The 14013-nt window shown below is 37.4% G+C and overlaps 1 protein-coding gene across 1 annotated transcript in view; it reads left to right on the top strand.

Annotated features, from left to right (window-relative positions):
- MORC1 (MORC family CW-type zinc finger 1) overlaps positions 1–5641 on the top strand; it is a 99528-nt gene extending 93887 nt beyond the window's left edge. Inside the window, exons 26-28 of the mRNA XM_065423128.1 lie at positions 1819–2013; positions 3653–3718; positions 5471–5641. Coding sequence (XP_065279200.1) covers positions 1819–2013; positions 3653–3718; positions 5471–5641 — 432 coding nt within the window. The remainder of the gene's footprint in view (positions 1–1818; positions 2014–3652; positions 3719–5470) is intronic.
- The last annotated feature ends 8372 nt before the right edge of the window (positions 5642–14013 follow it).

Raw genomic sequence — 14013 nt, 5'->3', positions numbered from 1 at the left:
TTATGAGTCACCTGAACGGAATACATGTCTGCAACCACTTGAAGAAAAAATGGTTACCTGCCTGTACTGTAACGGTTGTTGTTCGAGTGGGTGCAGACATATATTCGACGCCCCACCCTCCATCTTCTCTGCATCAGAGTCTTCACCCTTAGATTCCAATGCAAAGGAACTAAGCGGGTGTCAGGGCAGCACTGCCTTCAAGAGCCCTGGGAAGGAATGCGAGGTGCCAGAGGGTGCGTCACCTTGATAGGTACTGCTAAGCAAAGTCCTCTGGCTTCAGCATGCTCGGTGTGCGCACGCCTCACTGGAATACACATCTGCACTCACATCTTAAAGAACAACAGTTACAGTACAGGGAGCAGGACCGACTCCAGGGTTTTTGCCGCCCCAAGCGGCGGGGGGGAAAAAAAAAAAAAGCTGTGATCACAATTGCGATCGGCGCACTCCAGCGGCAGCTCCACCGCGCCGCTTTCTTCTTCGGTGGGAATTCAGCGGCAGGTGCTTCCCTCTGAGAGGGACCCGCTGCTGAATTGCCGCCCGACGTGCTGCCCCTTCCCCTTGGCCGGGCTGGTGCCTGGAGCCGGCCCTGACAGGGAGGTAACTCTTTTTTTTCTCCTTGCAAACTTATTCTAGATTGCCTCTTTTCAAAGAAGTACATTTTTAAAATGCGGTAAGCACTGTGACTGCCAGTGCCCTAACTGTAAAATAAGGGATGCTGATCTTTTTGGAACCAGACACTTACTCAAAGAACTATTCCATGAATTATGTTTAATGTAAGTGTCTAATAAGAATTGTTATGTGGAAGCACAGCTATCAGGATCAATCCATTTTTTACAAACTAGAGCAGTTAAATGATATAAGAACTGATAAAGGCAGAATTAGTGAATTAAAGTTCAATGGTATAGGCTCATGCTGATCGTTCTTATTGACAAAAGTAGTTCATTAATTTCAGTGGGGATTATTTACAGGAACAAGGGCTTGTCATGTAAATAAGGGAATGCAGTTTCATATCCTTAGTGTGTTATACAATCCTAATATGTCCATTATCTGTTGCTATTAATGAGAGTTGAGGATTGTTAATGTAATCTTCATGTTGGTTGCAGCTGTAAATAAACACTAACCGTGAGATTTGCAAGGGATTAAACTAATTTCTTAATATCCTCCTATCTCCCCAGGCCCTTTTCTCTTTCCTAAGCTATCAATTCAAGTATCAGTTCTAAGTGAATAAAAATGGGACTAGAGAGGGTTGGTTGGTTGGGAAGGGGTTTTTTAGTTCTTAAAAAGCCATTTAGTGAGTCTGGAGGATATGTTGAGGATTCCCTTCTCCCAACACTGTAATAAAATAGCTGAGTGGAACCTGGTTGATTTCACGTACTGCACACTCAACATCTGTTTCTTATGCTAGATAGCTATGTTCTGTGAGATTAAACCTCCCAAAATCCTTCTAGAGCCAAATTATTATTTTCTCCTATTTCTCTTCAAATTACTATTGTCAAATGGACTCTAATTTAAGAGTTGCAGATAGATGAGCATTAAACTTTTTAATCCCTGACTAGTGACTTTAAATATTATAATAAATTGAATCTAAATCCTTCCTGCACCATCAGCTGCCGCTTACAGTTCCACCATTCCTGCCTATCCTGGGCATCTTGTTTCATATCCTCCATGTTGGTCAGTTTGATAAATTAGTAGTGAGTAATTTCTCCCTTCTAAAAGCAATTATAAATGTATATTTATTGTATTTCTTAATACAAATATATCTGAATTGGTTTTGCTGCTTTTAGATAAAATAAAATGCCTGTGTACCTCTATCTCCAGGTCATGAAAGACTATTTTGTTCAGCATGAGAGTAAAATACTGAGAAAAATTCAGTCCCTAACTCGCCATTCCTGTGAAGTAGCATATGTTAGTGAACTGCAACAGAGACACTGTGAGATACAAATAAAAGCTACTCAAGAAAAACTAAAGACCCTTCAGGAGAAGATGTCAGAGCTAATAAGGCGAATTCACCCAGTGAGTGGTATTTAATTCAAATATTTATTATTAATGAGATTTTTGGTATTTTTCATAAGGAAATAAGTGCAATTTGTCCTGGATTAGCTGTTTCAGACTACAGTGTCTCTGTCAGAATAAGTGTCTGTGCACATGGATTTTTAAAACGAACGATGCTGCACAGACTGGAAAGAATCTAGCGTCACTTAGATCCCAAGTTAGGTTGGCAATAGGGCAGTTTAAAATAACACCCCTTTACTTGTAAACTGAGCAGTTTTTGTTCTGGAATCATTAACATACTATCTGAAAAAGACTCTAAAATGGTTTACAACAGAGCACAGAGACACTCCTACTATTGAGGAGAGTTGGCAGACTATTGACTATTATACCAAACAAATGATTGTATATTAAACATAAGATTTTCTTTGAAGCATAGTGCTGCTGAATACCCAATTCATGTTATTCAACTTTAATTTGTGTAATATCAAGTGTATTTAATTATTTTCTGTATCATTAACCAAAAGGCTATAAGGAAGTAATTTAGTAATTTCTTAATATTCTCATTTATGAGGTATATTTTCTTTCCCCCCTAGTTTTTTAGGTGAAGTGATGTTTTGTCTGTAATGTTTGAGCCAATCCCATGATGAAGGCAACAATGTCACCAAAATGCTTATATAGAGAGTTTTAGTAGAACTAGAATAGCACCTAAGTAATCCTGCTGACAATTGGAAAACAGCACATGAAATTGGTTTTCAAAGGCATATAATAAACTTTACAAGAGTCTCTGGAACTGAATAAAAAGGGCAACCAGTACAGACCCAAGAATCAGACGTTAATTACCACTTACTCAAGTCCTTGGTGTGAATTGTCATAGCTTCATCGAAACCATTGGAGCTGTGACAATTACAACAGCTGAAGATGCTGGCATATTTCTAAATGTAAATATAAATATTGAAGTGTGACAGATCATTTAAATGGCACTTCTGGTTAGACACTTTCTAATTAATAGTACAGTGATGAAGATTATAATTAACTCAGAACACTACTCCATCTTCTGTATATATACTGTTGGCCATATCCTCATTTGATGTAAATCAGCTTAGCTCTGTTAAAGTCAATGGTAGTCTTACAATTGACTTAAATGGAACCAGAATTTGGCCCTAAATGCATCATGTATTAATTGGCGGGTAGGTTCTTGTGCATCGATGTGAATTGTGCCCTTGGAGAGCAGAAATAGTGACTTGCTCATGTGCTGTATACTAAATTACAGACTTACAGCTTGCCAATAAGGCCTACGTGTCTTCATGTGTAAAGAAATTATAAGGCTTCAAAGAATGATAGCAGATTCTAGCAGATGAATTTAACATGGGAAGTAGCCAGATCTGGAAGCACTAAAAGGGTATGTGAGAAAACAAAGCTAAAGTACAAATAAGAAATCTAAAAAGTAAAGTTTGCAAGGCACTCATGGTGATGGGAAGTAAACTGGAATTGCTCTGGGCTCTCTCCAGGCATCAGCCTGAGACATAGTCATCTTCAGTACTAGCTGAGGTCTTTTTAGTCCAAAGTGCTGCAACTCCTACCTTGGAGAAACCAGAAACAGTATAGGATAAAGAAAAAGCAAATCAAATTTTCCTCTAATCAATCTTACTTTACTTTACAGGAGTTGTTGACAGAACTCAGGAAGCATTGGCAGTCAGTCAAGGAAAAACGTGACCTTTCTCTTGAGGTAGGTGACCTGGTCGTTTTCTTGGCTACAGTTAAGATTGTTTCTTGGTCACTGAGTAAATGAGCCAGCTAAACATTCTAGATGGTGTATATGCCCATAAATTCACAGCCTCATGTTCCCTTCCATTGCAGAGGCTAATGTTGCTTATATATTTAAACATCAGAAAGATTGGTGAGAATCTTGGTGTGAAAAAGCTGGGGTTACGGTCCTTGGTCCCTTGGATACTCCACCATAGAAGTAACTCCTGTGTTTTGATGTCTCATCATTTTTATCGTATGATAATGATTTAACCAGTCTTTCCATGCCTACAGTCTTCTAGTTCTGAAGCACTCCATTACACTTACCTGGGTGTTACATAATGTCATGAAAGGAGGTTTTGAAACCTTACAAAGGCTCTTAATGGTATTCTGAATTGTGTCCATTTTCTCTGCCACATGAGTTCACCTAGGGTTACCTCCAAGGAAGGGCCTGGCATCATCAGTGCTTGAGTCGAGTTGCCATATGGTATGCACCTCTCAGGTACCATGAGAGCTGACTTTTTTCCAAGTTCAATGGACACCAGCTACAGCTCAATTATATAGTGAAATCACTAACCAGACTGCAATTTTAGCTCAGTAAACTTTTATGTGTGAGGGCTTTTTGCTGGTGGTGTGGAGCTCACTGGAAATACATCTTGCCTTTTTTGTTGCACCAGAGCGCACTCCCTTTTTTCTTTATCTATTTCAAGCAAAAATATCCTGACTAATACAATCACTGCATCTCTTGAAATTAAAGAACATCAAAATATTGAAGACAGTAAAAATCTGCACCCAGTAGTAATTTTTTTTACATCAGGACTGGAGATGTTTAGGGTGGAGCAGTGAGTTGGTTTATCTTCTGAAAAAAAATTGGCTAATGGGTAATATAGACATTATTTTTTCAGTCCAGGCACCCTCTCTAGATCCTATGTCCGGAACTGAAGACACTCAGCACGTTGCAAGATAAGACTGTAAATGAGCAACTGGTTCTCATAAATCGTTCATGGATTTTTTATTTTAGGAATTTAGTGAGACTGTAATTAATTAAATTCTGAGCTAATGCTTAAGTTTTGCTATTAAATAGATTTTCAGTGGAAAAGCTGCCTAGATTCCTTGAGCACTGGTTTTAAGACTGTTAATGTAAATGCCCTTATGGTATAACACATTGTTGTAAAAATACTCCTATCTGCCCCTCACTGCCTTTCATCTCTCCCTCTCCAGTTCATCCAAACACCATTGCTAACGCCCATCTTCTTCAGTGGCCATGCTGTCCCCTTTGATTCCCTTCAGTGATCCTGTCTTTTATTGCATCAGACGCAAGCTTCTCATTCTCTCCTACAGAGTTCTATATAATCACACCCTTAACCCTCTGTCTGTATCTCTGCTTTCTTTTCTCTCTGCTCCATGCTTTGTCTTGCTTTCCCACCAGTTTTGTTCCTTTCATTACACTGCCCATAAATCTAGAACAGTCTAATTATTTTACAAGGCTGGCTTTTCTCCCAGATCCTTGCTTACCTGCCTCTACAAGCAATCTTTCCTCCTTTCCAGTCACTAATTGCCACACACACACTCCGTCTCCTGGGCTTTTTTTTGTTTGTTTTCTGTTTGCTTCATCAGCTTTAGATTGTGTGCTCTTAGGGCTGGGTAAACACAGTTATATTTGTTAGTTTCTTTGTAAATATTATTTGTAAATTATTGCAAAATGCTTATAGATCCATGCATGTTTGTTTTTTAGGGTGACCATGTAGACGACTTAAAACAAATTGATGGCTATCTTGAAGAGCTCCTTAAACAAGACGTGTGCCAATCTGGCATTGTAAGATTACCCATTGTAGATACAAACACAGCAGACTTAGGAGAACCTGTCATGCCATGTGAAGAAATTGTGGATGCTTTCAAGAACTGAGGTGGCTTGGTCTCCATTGCTCATACATTTATAGTATCACAACTTTTAGGAACACATTAGAAAATTAATCTTAACATAAATATGGATGTAAACTGTTAACATTGAAAATTATCATGGTTGGATTTTAATATAATTTTGCTCATGCTTTGGGGAAATTGAACCGGTCAGCTTCTCCTTTGAATTTTTGTGCATTATGCTCTTGAGAAGTTGTTTTAATTTACCTTTGAGCTATAAACACTACTTCTGATTGTTTGATGTAGTAACTTCATAGATACACACAGACCAGTGTATCATATGTTAGTACTTTGTAGTGATAGATATTATTGAAGATTTACGTTTAGTCAATGAAGATAAAAGACTTGAAAAATGTTATTTTAGAGTATCTTTGCTACATGTTTCCTATTACTGGATATTACAAATACAGTTGTTTTAGAGAGCTTGCAAACCTTTGGCTAATTTATTTATATTTATGAAGGGAATGTTTCAGGCTGTTCAGTATTTAGTCTACTTTTTTCAGGCATTACACAGAGAAACTCCTTAGTACAGAAGTCAATGGGAGCTTGCTTGAGTTGCAAACTCCAACCTCAACCCTGCATCTGATAGCATATTGGTAGACTGCTGCACCCATACAGAGTCCCATTGAAGGACTGGAGCCCAAGAAAAGAATTCAGCATTTAATCTATTGGGATTATTTGAAAAATGTTTTTAATGATAGCTAGTTTGTAATGTAACTTCTTATTGAAGTCCTGTCTGTATGTCTTACACAAACCAGACTAGTACATACTTTCAAGAAACATTTGGCTACTGAGATATGCTTGGACTTCTGGTTTTACTTAGTTATAATGCTCCAGCACTTTATTTATCTTATGGAACTTAAATGAAAAGCTCAGAGTGTTAAAAAACCAAGAGTCCACAGAGTTAAATAATAACAATGTCTCATATCTTAACACTCAGCATTAATTTTGGAGACTATGGCAAACGTACTACTGAGGTAGAATTTTCCAGTCTACACTGGCACTTCCTTGTTCTTCAAAAGAATTAACTACAGTTAGTCCAGTTTGCTTTAAATTGTACACCTACCCACTTCTCCCTCCTCACTTCTGCAAAGGTTAAGCATGTTCTCCTTTTAATCTCTTTTATAAGCTTAAGGTCAGATATGGTCACATCACCTATACAATAGAGTGCAATTCCTTTGCAGGCTTGAGGCCAAATTTTTGAAAGAGCAACCTTGTTTCATGTGGGTACATCATGTGCTAGAAAATATAGCCATCTGCAAAAGGAGGCTGGGCCTCATCCCTCTTAAAAATTAGGCCTTTATAGTTTGTGCAGTTGTACAGGAATTTGAAGGACATCTGCATCTGTCTTCTAACCTGCAGAATGAGACAGATACACCACCTTTTTCTTTTGCACTACTCTATTCCCTCCATTTTGACACACTTTTTGAGTTACCTTTAAGAGTTACTGTATAGGTCATGCCTAAATAGCTAAACAACCATATTAATCAGTTTTGGCTGCTGAGACATTAAACCATTAACTACCACCACATAAAAAGTACTACGAATGTACAGGACCATTTAGGTCTTTGTGCGTAGCGTACAATTGCTGTTTGTTCTTTGTCAGAGTTTGTCTTGAAAGTCATCTTGTGTAATAGGTTTAGTCTATAACTGCTCACCAAAATTATATAAAGAGTCACATGGGTAAGAGAGATCCAAAAAAAAAAAAAAAAAAAGGCAGTGAACAATTATATATGTTGGAAGTAGCTGTCCAAAGTGTTTTCAGATATCCAAGTGTGGGTACAATAAGTGGGTTCAGATGCTTCAATGAAAGGTGCTATTTAAGTGCAAACTATTAATTTCACTCTTGTAGTATATATTTAAAAGCCTGGTACTTGCTCTTACAGTCCAAGTCCCATGCAGGGAGATCCAGAGCAGCAGCTCTTGATGCTTCAACATGTTCAGTGGCAGGTCTTTTCCTGTCTGGCCTTGTCTCTGTGTAGTGTATAGTGGGAAGTGAAGGGGAATACAGCTCAGCACTAACATAAGGGGCAATAGTATGCTGCAATTTTGGATAGTTCTCTGAAAGCATCCACTCAATGTGCAGCGGCAGTCAAAAAATCTAACAGAATATTGGGAATCATTAGGAAAGGGATAAATAATATCACAGAAAATACCATATTGCCTCTGTATAAATCCATGGTACGCCCACATCTTGAATATTGCGTGCAGATGTGGTCTCCCCCTCTCAAAAAAGATATATTGGAATTGGAAAAGGTTCAGAAAAGGGCAAGAAAAATGATTAGGAGTATGGAACAGGAGAGATTAATAAGAGTGGGACTTTTCAGCTTGGAAAAGAGACAACAAAGGGGGGGATATGATAGAGGTCTATAAAATTATGACTGGTGTGGAGAAAGTAAATAAGGAAGTGTTATTTACTCCTCATAATCCAAGAACTAGGGGTCACCAAATGAAATTAATAGGCAGCAGGTTTAAAAAAAACAAAAGTAAGTATTTCTTCACACAACCCACAGTCAACCTGTGGGACTCTTTGCCAGAGGATGTTGTGAAGGCCAAGACCATAACAGGGAAAGAACTAGATAAGTTTATGGAAGATAGGTCCATCAGTGCCTATTAGCCAGGATGGGCACGGATGGTATCCGTAGCCTCTGTTTGCCAGAAGCAGGGAATGGCAACAGGAATGGATCACTTGATGATTGCCTGTTCTGTTCATTCCCTATGGGGCGTCTGGCATTGGTCACTGTCGGAAGACAGGCTACTGGGCTAGGTGGCCTATTGGTCTGATCCAGTGTGGCCGCTCTTATGTTCTTATGGTCAACAAGATGGTATGAGCTGAGAGTAAATGGTAAGTGAACCAACTTATGCCATTTCCTCACATGCAAAGCCGCTGCGTATGCAACAGGACAGCTGGGCCCCAGAGTTTAGTGAGAAACTACACCTGACACACCCCTATTCCTGTGAAATATTGATACAAGAGTTTTGCAACTTTTTCAAAATGCCTGAATCTCACCTCGTACACATCCTTTTTACATTGGTTTAACTCCATAAACCATGGTGTGAAATCAAAATCTGGCCAGCCTCTCCTCATTGTATGTCCCAGCACCATGAGAATTGAGTGGGAGGAAAGAGTATCATCAGCTGATAAAACCCTTCTGCATTTAAACTGGGCACTGAAGGTAATCTCACTAGGATGCTATATTTACTTAACCTATATCTGTGGAGACCTGTAAGAGGTTTACAGTAGCTCCTAGATGCCGAGTTAGTGTCTAAATGATAGTTGTCGGCAAGCCATTAGAGCTAAGCAGCATAAGCATTTGGATGAATAGATACTGAAAAAGGGTATTTGGAATGTTTGACACTATGGGTGCCAGTGGATCAGCAGATGATATTAACGCCATGGAAATCCATCACTGGTACACAAAATTTATGAAGGAGTGCCCATCTGGACAGCTTTGTCTGCATGAATTTAAACTTGTTCTGGGTCTGCAAGATCTTACTCAAGATGCAAACAAGTACGTTGAACAAGTATTTCACACTTTTGACATGAATAAGGTAAGGATTCCTACTTAACTACATAGCTTTGTTAAAGCTGTGTAATTTGCTGCATCAAATGGTATATCTCAATGTTCTGGTCACACTGGTTATTTAGACCTATGGTTCAGATATAGCAAGAAACTCCATGTGAATATATTTAAGTAGCCAGAAGCTAACGCTGAACTCTCTTGGGAACTCTCTTTTTCAAAAATATCTGTGTACAATCCTTATAATACTTTCTGAATCAAATCTAGTTACTTGAAGACTGAATTTCTCAGGCTGTTTTTAGAGTGTGTTAGACAGTGGAGATTTTTTTTTTCCATAAATCTACTTGAAAAAGAGTAATTGTTTGACTGGGTCCACATATATCCGTGCTTATGAAGAACTACTAAATATACTGTTCATTGAATGAAACATTTCTTCACAATGCTAAGTGTATTATAAGTTTTAGTTTGAAATTAATCAAATGGCCTTCTCCAGAGATGGCTCCAGCTGCCCCATACGGACTTTTATTCTTCCCCCAACTCCTCAATGTTTGATATTGTACAGTGTGGAATCTACAGCAGCTGTTCCTGCATCACTGCCTGCTGCTCTTGTTAACTCTGTGCTTCATACAGGTTCCCTCTAATCATAGGATCCACATCCAAAAGAGTTCACCTTCTTAATTCCCTCCTAGGTCTAGGAAGCACCTTGAAATATTGCCTAACCCTACTCCCACTGAAGTCACTAGGGTTTTGGCCGTTGACTGAAATGAGAGCAGGCTTGAGCTCCAAACTAGCAACTTCACATCAATGGATTCCAAGGTACTCTTCAGCAGAAAGAGTCAGTGGGCTCATCCATGTCACACACCCATGGAAAAAGCATTCGGACATTCTGTTCCAATGAACCCAGTGAGGTTGGAATGACTGAATTACTAGTAAAGCAAAATGCATTAATGCTTCGTATCAGGGATTCCAGCAGGGATTACATTTGGTGATCCAAGATGCAGACAAGGAGCATTAATCCCATCTTGTTTTAATCTTTAGAAAATCCCTTTCTCTAACATACTTCATTATGAATAGAAGTTAAACTAGTGTAAGAGCATTTTTAAAATAAAAGAGATTTGGGGCGATGGCGATATGTGTGATGTTACATTGTGCCTAATGGCCCAGGAATTACTAGAGAGCTAACGTACAGTTTTAGCTAGTCGTGATAAAATTATATACTGGTAACATTAATATTAATTTGCTTTAACATTCTTTTAGGTTTTTTTAATATTGAGAAATTATTGTGCTTTAATCTATGTTTATGTATTCTGAGTACTGCTGGTTGCTGTAATACAAGACTCTGTGGTATACGATAGAATCTTTTGCTTTGTCACAAATGAACTAAGTATTATTGACACTTGCTATTTATATTAAGTTCATTTATCATTGGAGGTCACTAGACAACCACATGGAGGGACTGACTGGTAATTGGTTAATCAGAATCAAATAATTCAAGGAGTGTAGCAGTACAGTTGGCCAGCTACCAAACTCTGAATCCATTAAAATGAAATCTGATTTGGCGGGAAGATCCCAATTTTTTTCTCTCTTAATTACTTACAAATAATGTGTTAATGGTTATACTTCAAATATAGCTCTAACAACATTTTAGAGACTCTTTTTAGCTGCTACAGAATTTCTTGGGCCATATGTTAGTCTTCTCCAAGAACTTCTCTCCACTCCCCTATAAATAATCTATGGTCCACAAAGCCAGATATCTAAGTGCTGTTAATTTTAATTCAGAAATTTTATCTTAGACCAATATTTTGATGAGGATCTAGTATTTTATTGGTGCCTCAGCAAATCAGGGCCTCATAAAGCCTCTGAGGTTAGATTTCCAAAAACCAAGAATGGGACCTGAATACTTTCTGGGAATCATAGTCTTTAAGGTGTCAAGTTGAGCACCCACAAATGGACGCGCACAGAATTGCCAGTCACTTCCCAAAACGTCGGCCTAGATATTTGAAAATGTCTACTCTTTTGATACAGACTTGTACATTATGATATCTGCAAGATTATTTTCTGATGTCTAATGCACTGACTTCTCTGATTTCTATTGGGATTTATCCCTTGTATTTATAGGGTTGTACACAGATAAAATTTAAAATATGTCTGCATGAGGTGGAGGAATTTTATGCTATTAAACTATGGTCCTGCTTTACTGAAATTTCTAGTTTTGGCAGGCAACTAAAAAGGTGGCTCAAAGCTTTGGAAATATGCATCCTCAAGAAATTAATGAAGTTTTAAAAATATTTCTACAAAGATCAGTATACTTACTAAGATCAATAAATAATCTAGAAAAGAAAAACTGTTATCAAAATAATATATAACCATATCTTTATGACTGAAATTCTATATTAGAGAGAACATGCTTCTCATTTCATCTGGTTAGGGAACCTTCTCCATTTCAGAGAAGTTAGACAACTCGTCTGTTTTAAGACTTAATAAAATCTACCATAAAACTACCTGTCCCAGACTTTAAACTTCATGTTTAATGATGGGTTTTGAACTGATGCTGCTTTCCCATTCTGCAAGATATTGCGATATTGTTTAATGCTCATCTATATGCTTTTGTAATCTAAAAGACAAGAATCTTTCTCCTTGTAGAGTTGTCACAGCAGCAGATGCAGGAAAAGTTATTGAAAGGGTAAGAAACTGGTTGGCACCTATAATATTTTTTTCTTAAAATCAGTGGTATGCTTAAGACTTTACATTCTATACCTTTTACAGCCAATACAAATAAATAGGGTGGCATCTACATTAAGATAAAAGGCTTTTATCCTTTCCCTTTGCATGCTCTTTTTGTAAAACTTTTGGCTGAAAAAAATTGAACATCTATTACAATCGAGTGAATGAACTGGTGTGTTTTACTCAAAGCAGGATGGAATAGGGATATTCTATAGAGGATAAAATGTAATCTATCTCTTTAAATAAATACATATATTTAGGGTTACAGAATCTAGGTGTACTACCTGATCTCTGAACAAGGGGTTAACTACAGCTCAGTTTTCCTCCCTTTTAGTTCAGGGGAGGGATTGAGAGTTGACCGCTTTGAATATGGAGAGAGGGTCTGTGGCAACTCAGGGCCCATGCTTGGGGGTCATGGAAGTTCTCAACTTGAGGTTCGACCCCTTTCTGTTTGCTCTGATGTGAAATATATAACTTTCTTGTTGTAAAATAAGTTATCTGCTGAGCCATTCCACAGGCTTGCAGTCTGGTATCAGGAGATAAACTTAATTTAGACAAAACAAGTGATTTGTTAGCATTTGAGCCATTCTGCAGTGAGACACGCTGGGTTTTTATGGCCTGGTTCAGATTTTCTCAGTAGCTCTATAATCACTGTGTACTTGATCATCCAGAATGTATTGACAATTTGTGACAAAAGTAATAACTTAGCAATGAAGTAATTCATGAGAGAAGCAGACAACTGTAGCTGCCAAAGAGAGATATAAATATAGTACAGTAAGTGCCTTCTGCCTGTGAAGAGCATATCAAAGTAAAGCCTGTGGCTACTTGAAGTGAAAATAAGCTCATAGCAAAAATTCTCTCACTAATGGGCAAATTCAGTCAGATAAGTCTCGGGGAAAATGCAACCTCAAAGAAAAGTAGTGCTTTTGCCCTGAAATGTTTGCAACCATGTGAAGGTGCTTAAACTTCACCTCATACTAAAAACCTTTTCATGTGGTGCGAAGGCAAAAAGATTTCAACCTTGATTCTTAACCTTCATAGCTGAAGAGAATATCCATTTTTTATCTCCAGTGGCACAAATATACCTATCTCTTAGCAAGTAAAGGCCACATCCTCAGCGGTGTGAATAAATATAACTCCATTTATTTCAAAAGAGCCAAGCCAATTTATACCTGCTCAGGATTTGGCCCAAAATGTTGAAAGGAGAATTTATAAATCAGATTTGAGTTGCCCAGTTATTAAGTTTGTAGACAGCATGGATTGTCTTACAGTACTGATACATGAGAGCTGGAATAGAGTCTTTGATTAAGAAGCTGTGTATTGTAAAGTTTCCTAAAGTCCTAAGTAAATATAGTATAAAAATACTGCCATACACAATGTATTGTGTTTGGAATTTCTTCAAAGCATAGAGAAAAAGTCAAAGAAGTTCCACTTACTGTTTTTATAGTTTACGGGTAACATCTGTCTACTGCACTAACTCTTTTCAGTCTTCTGTGGGTCATATTTGAGCAGTTTATATAGGAGTAAAGAATATCAAAGAACTACATATGTTTTATCTAAGAGTAAGGATATTTTAAAGACAAAACTTCACTGACACAGGTTTTGAAGACATCTGATGAGAATTTAAGCAGACTGTTTGAATTTATATTCTCAAGTTACTGTAATGCATATAATTCCATTGTAAGGATTTTTTTAGCCATTTTTGACATTAACTAAAAGCAATATATGACAGATATATTTTTTTCAGATTACTGAAGAAGTCTAAAGATCTATAAGGTTTTATTTTGAGATTTATATATATATATATATATATTTTATATATATTTATTTATATATATATATTTTATATATATTTCTTTTCAGAGAGGATATAATAAAGCAGAGTTTCTTCAATTTTATCAGTGTAGTCCATATCTTAATAGTGTGATTGTATCAGGAATATCTTCTCTCCTTTACAATAATATTCAAAAGCCAAACATTTGAAATTGATAGAAGGAAAATGTACACCAAACCCAATGTGCCTGTGAAACTCTTTGCAACAAGAAATAATTCAGCCAATGTATTACCAATATTCAAAAAAGGCTTGGGCCTTTACACAGATAGTAAGAAGATC

This window comes from Emys orbicularis, chromosome 1 (assembly GCF_028017835.1).
Source record: "Emys orbicularis isolate rEmyOrb1 chromosome 1, rEmyOrb1.hap1, whole genome shotgun sequence".
NCBI classification, from domain to species: Eukaryota; Metazoa; Chordata; order Testudines; family Emydidae; genus Emys; species Emys orbicularis.
The sequence above is the reverse complement of the archived record's forward strand: the minus strand, read 5'-3'. Positions and strand labels throughout refer to the sequence as shown.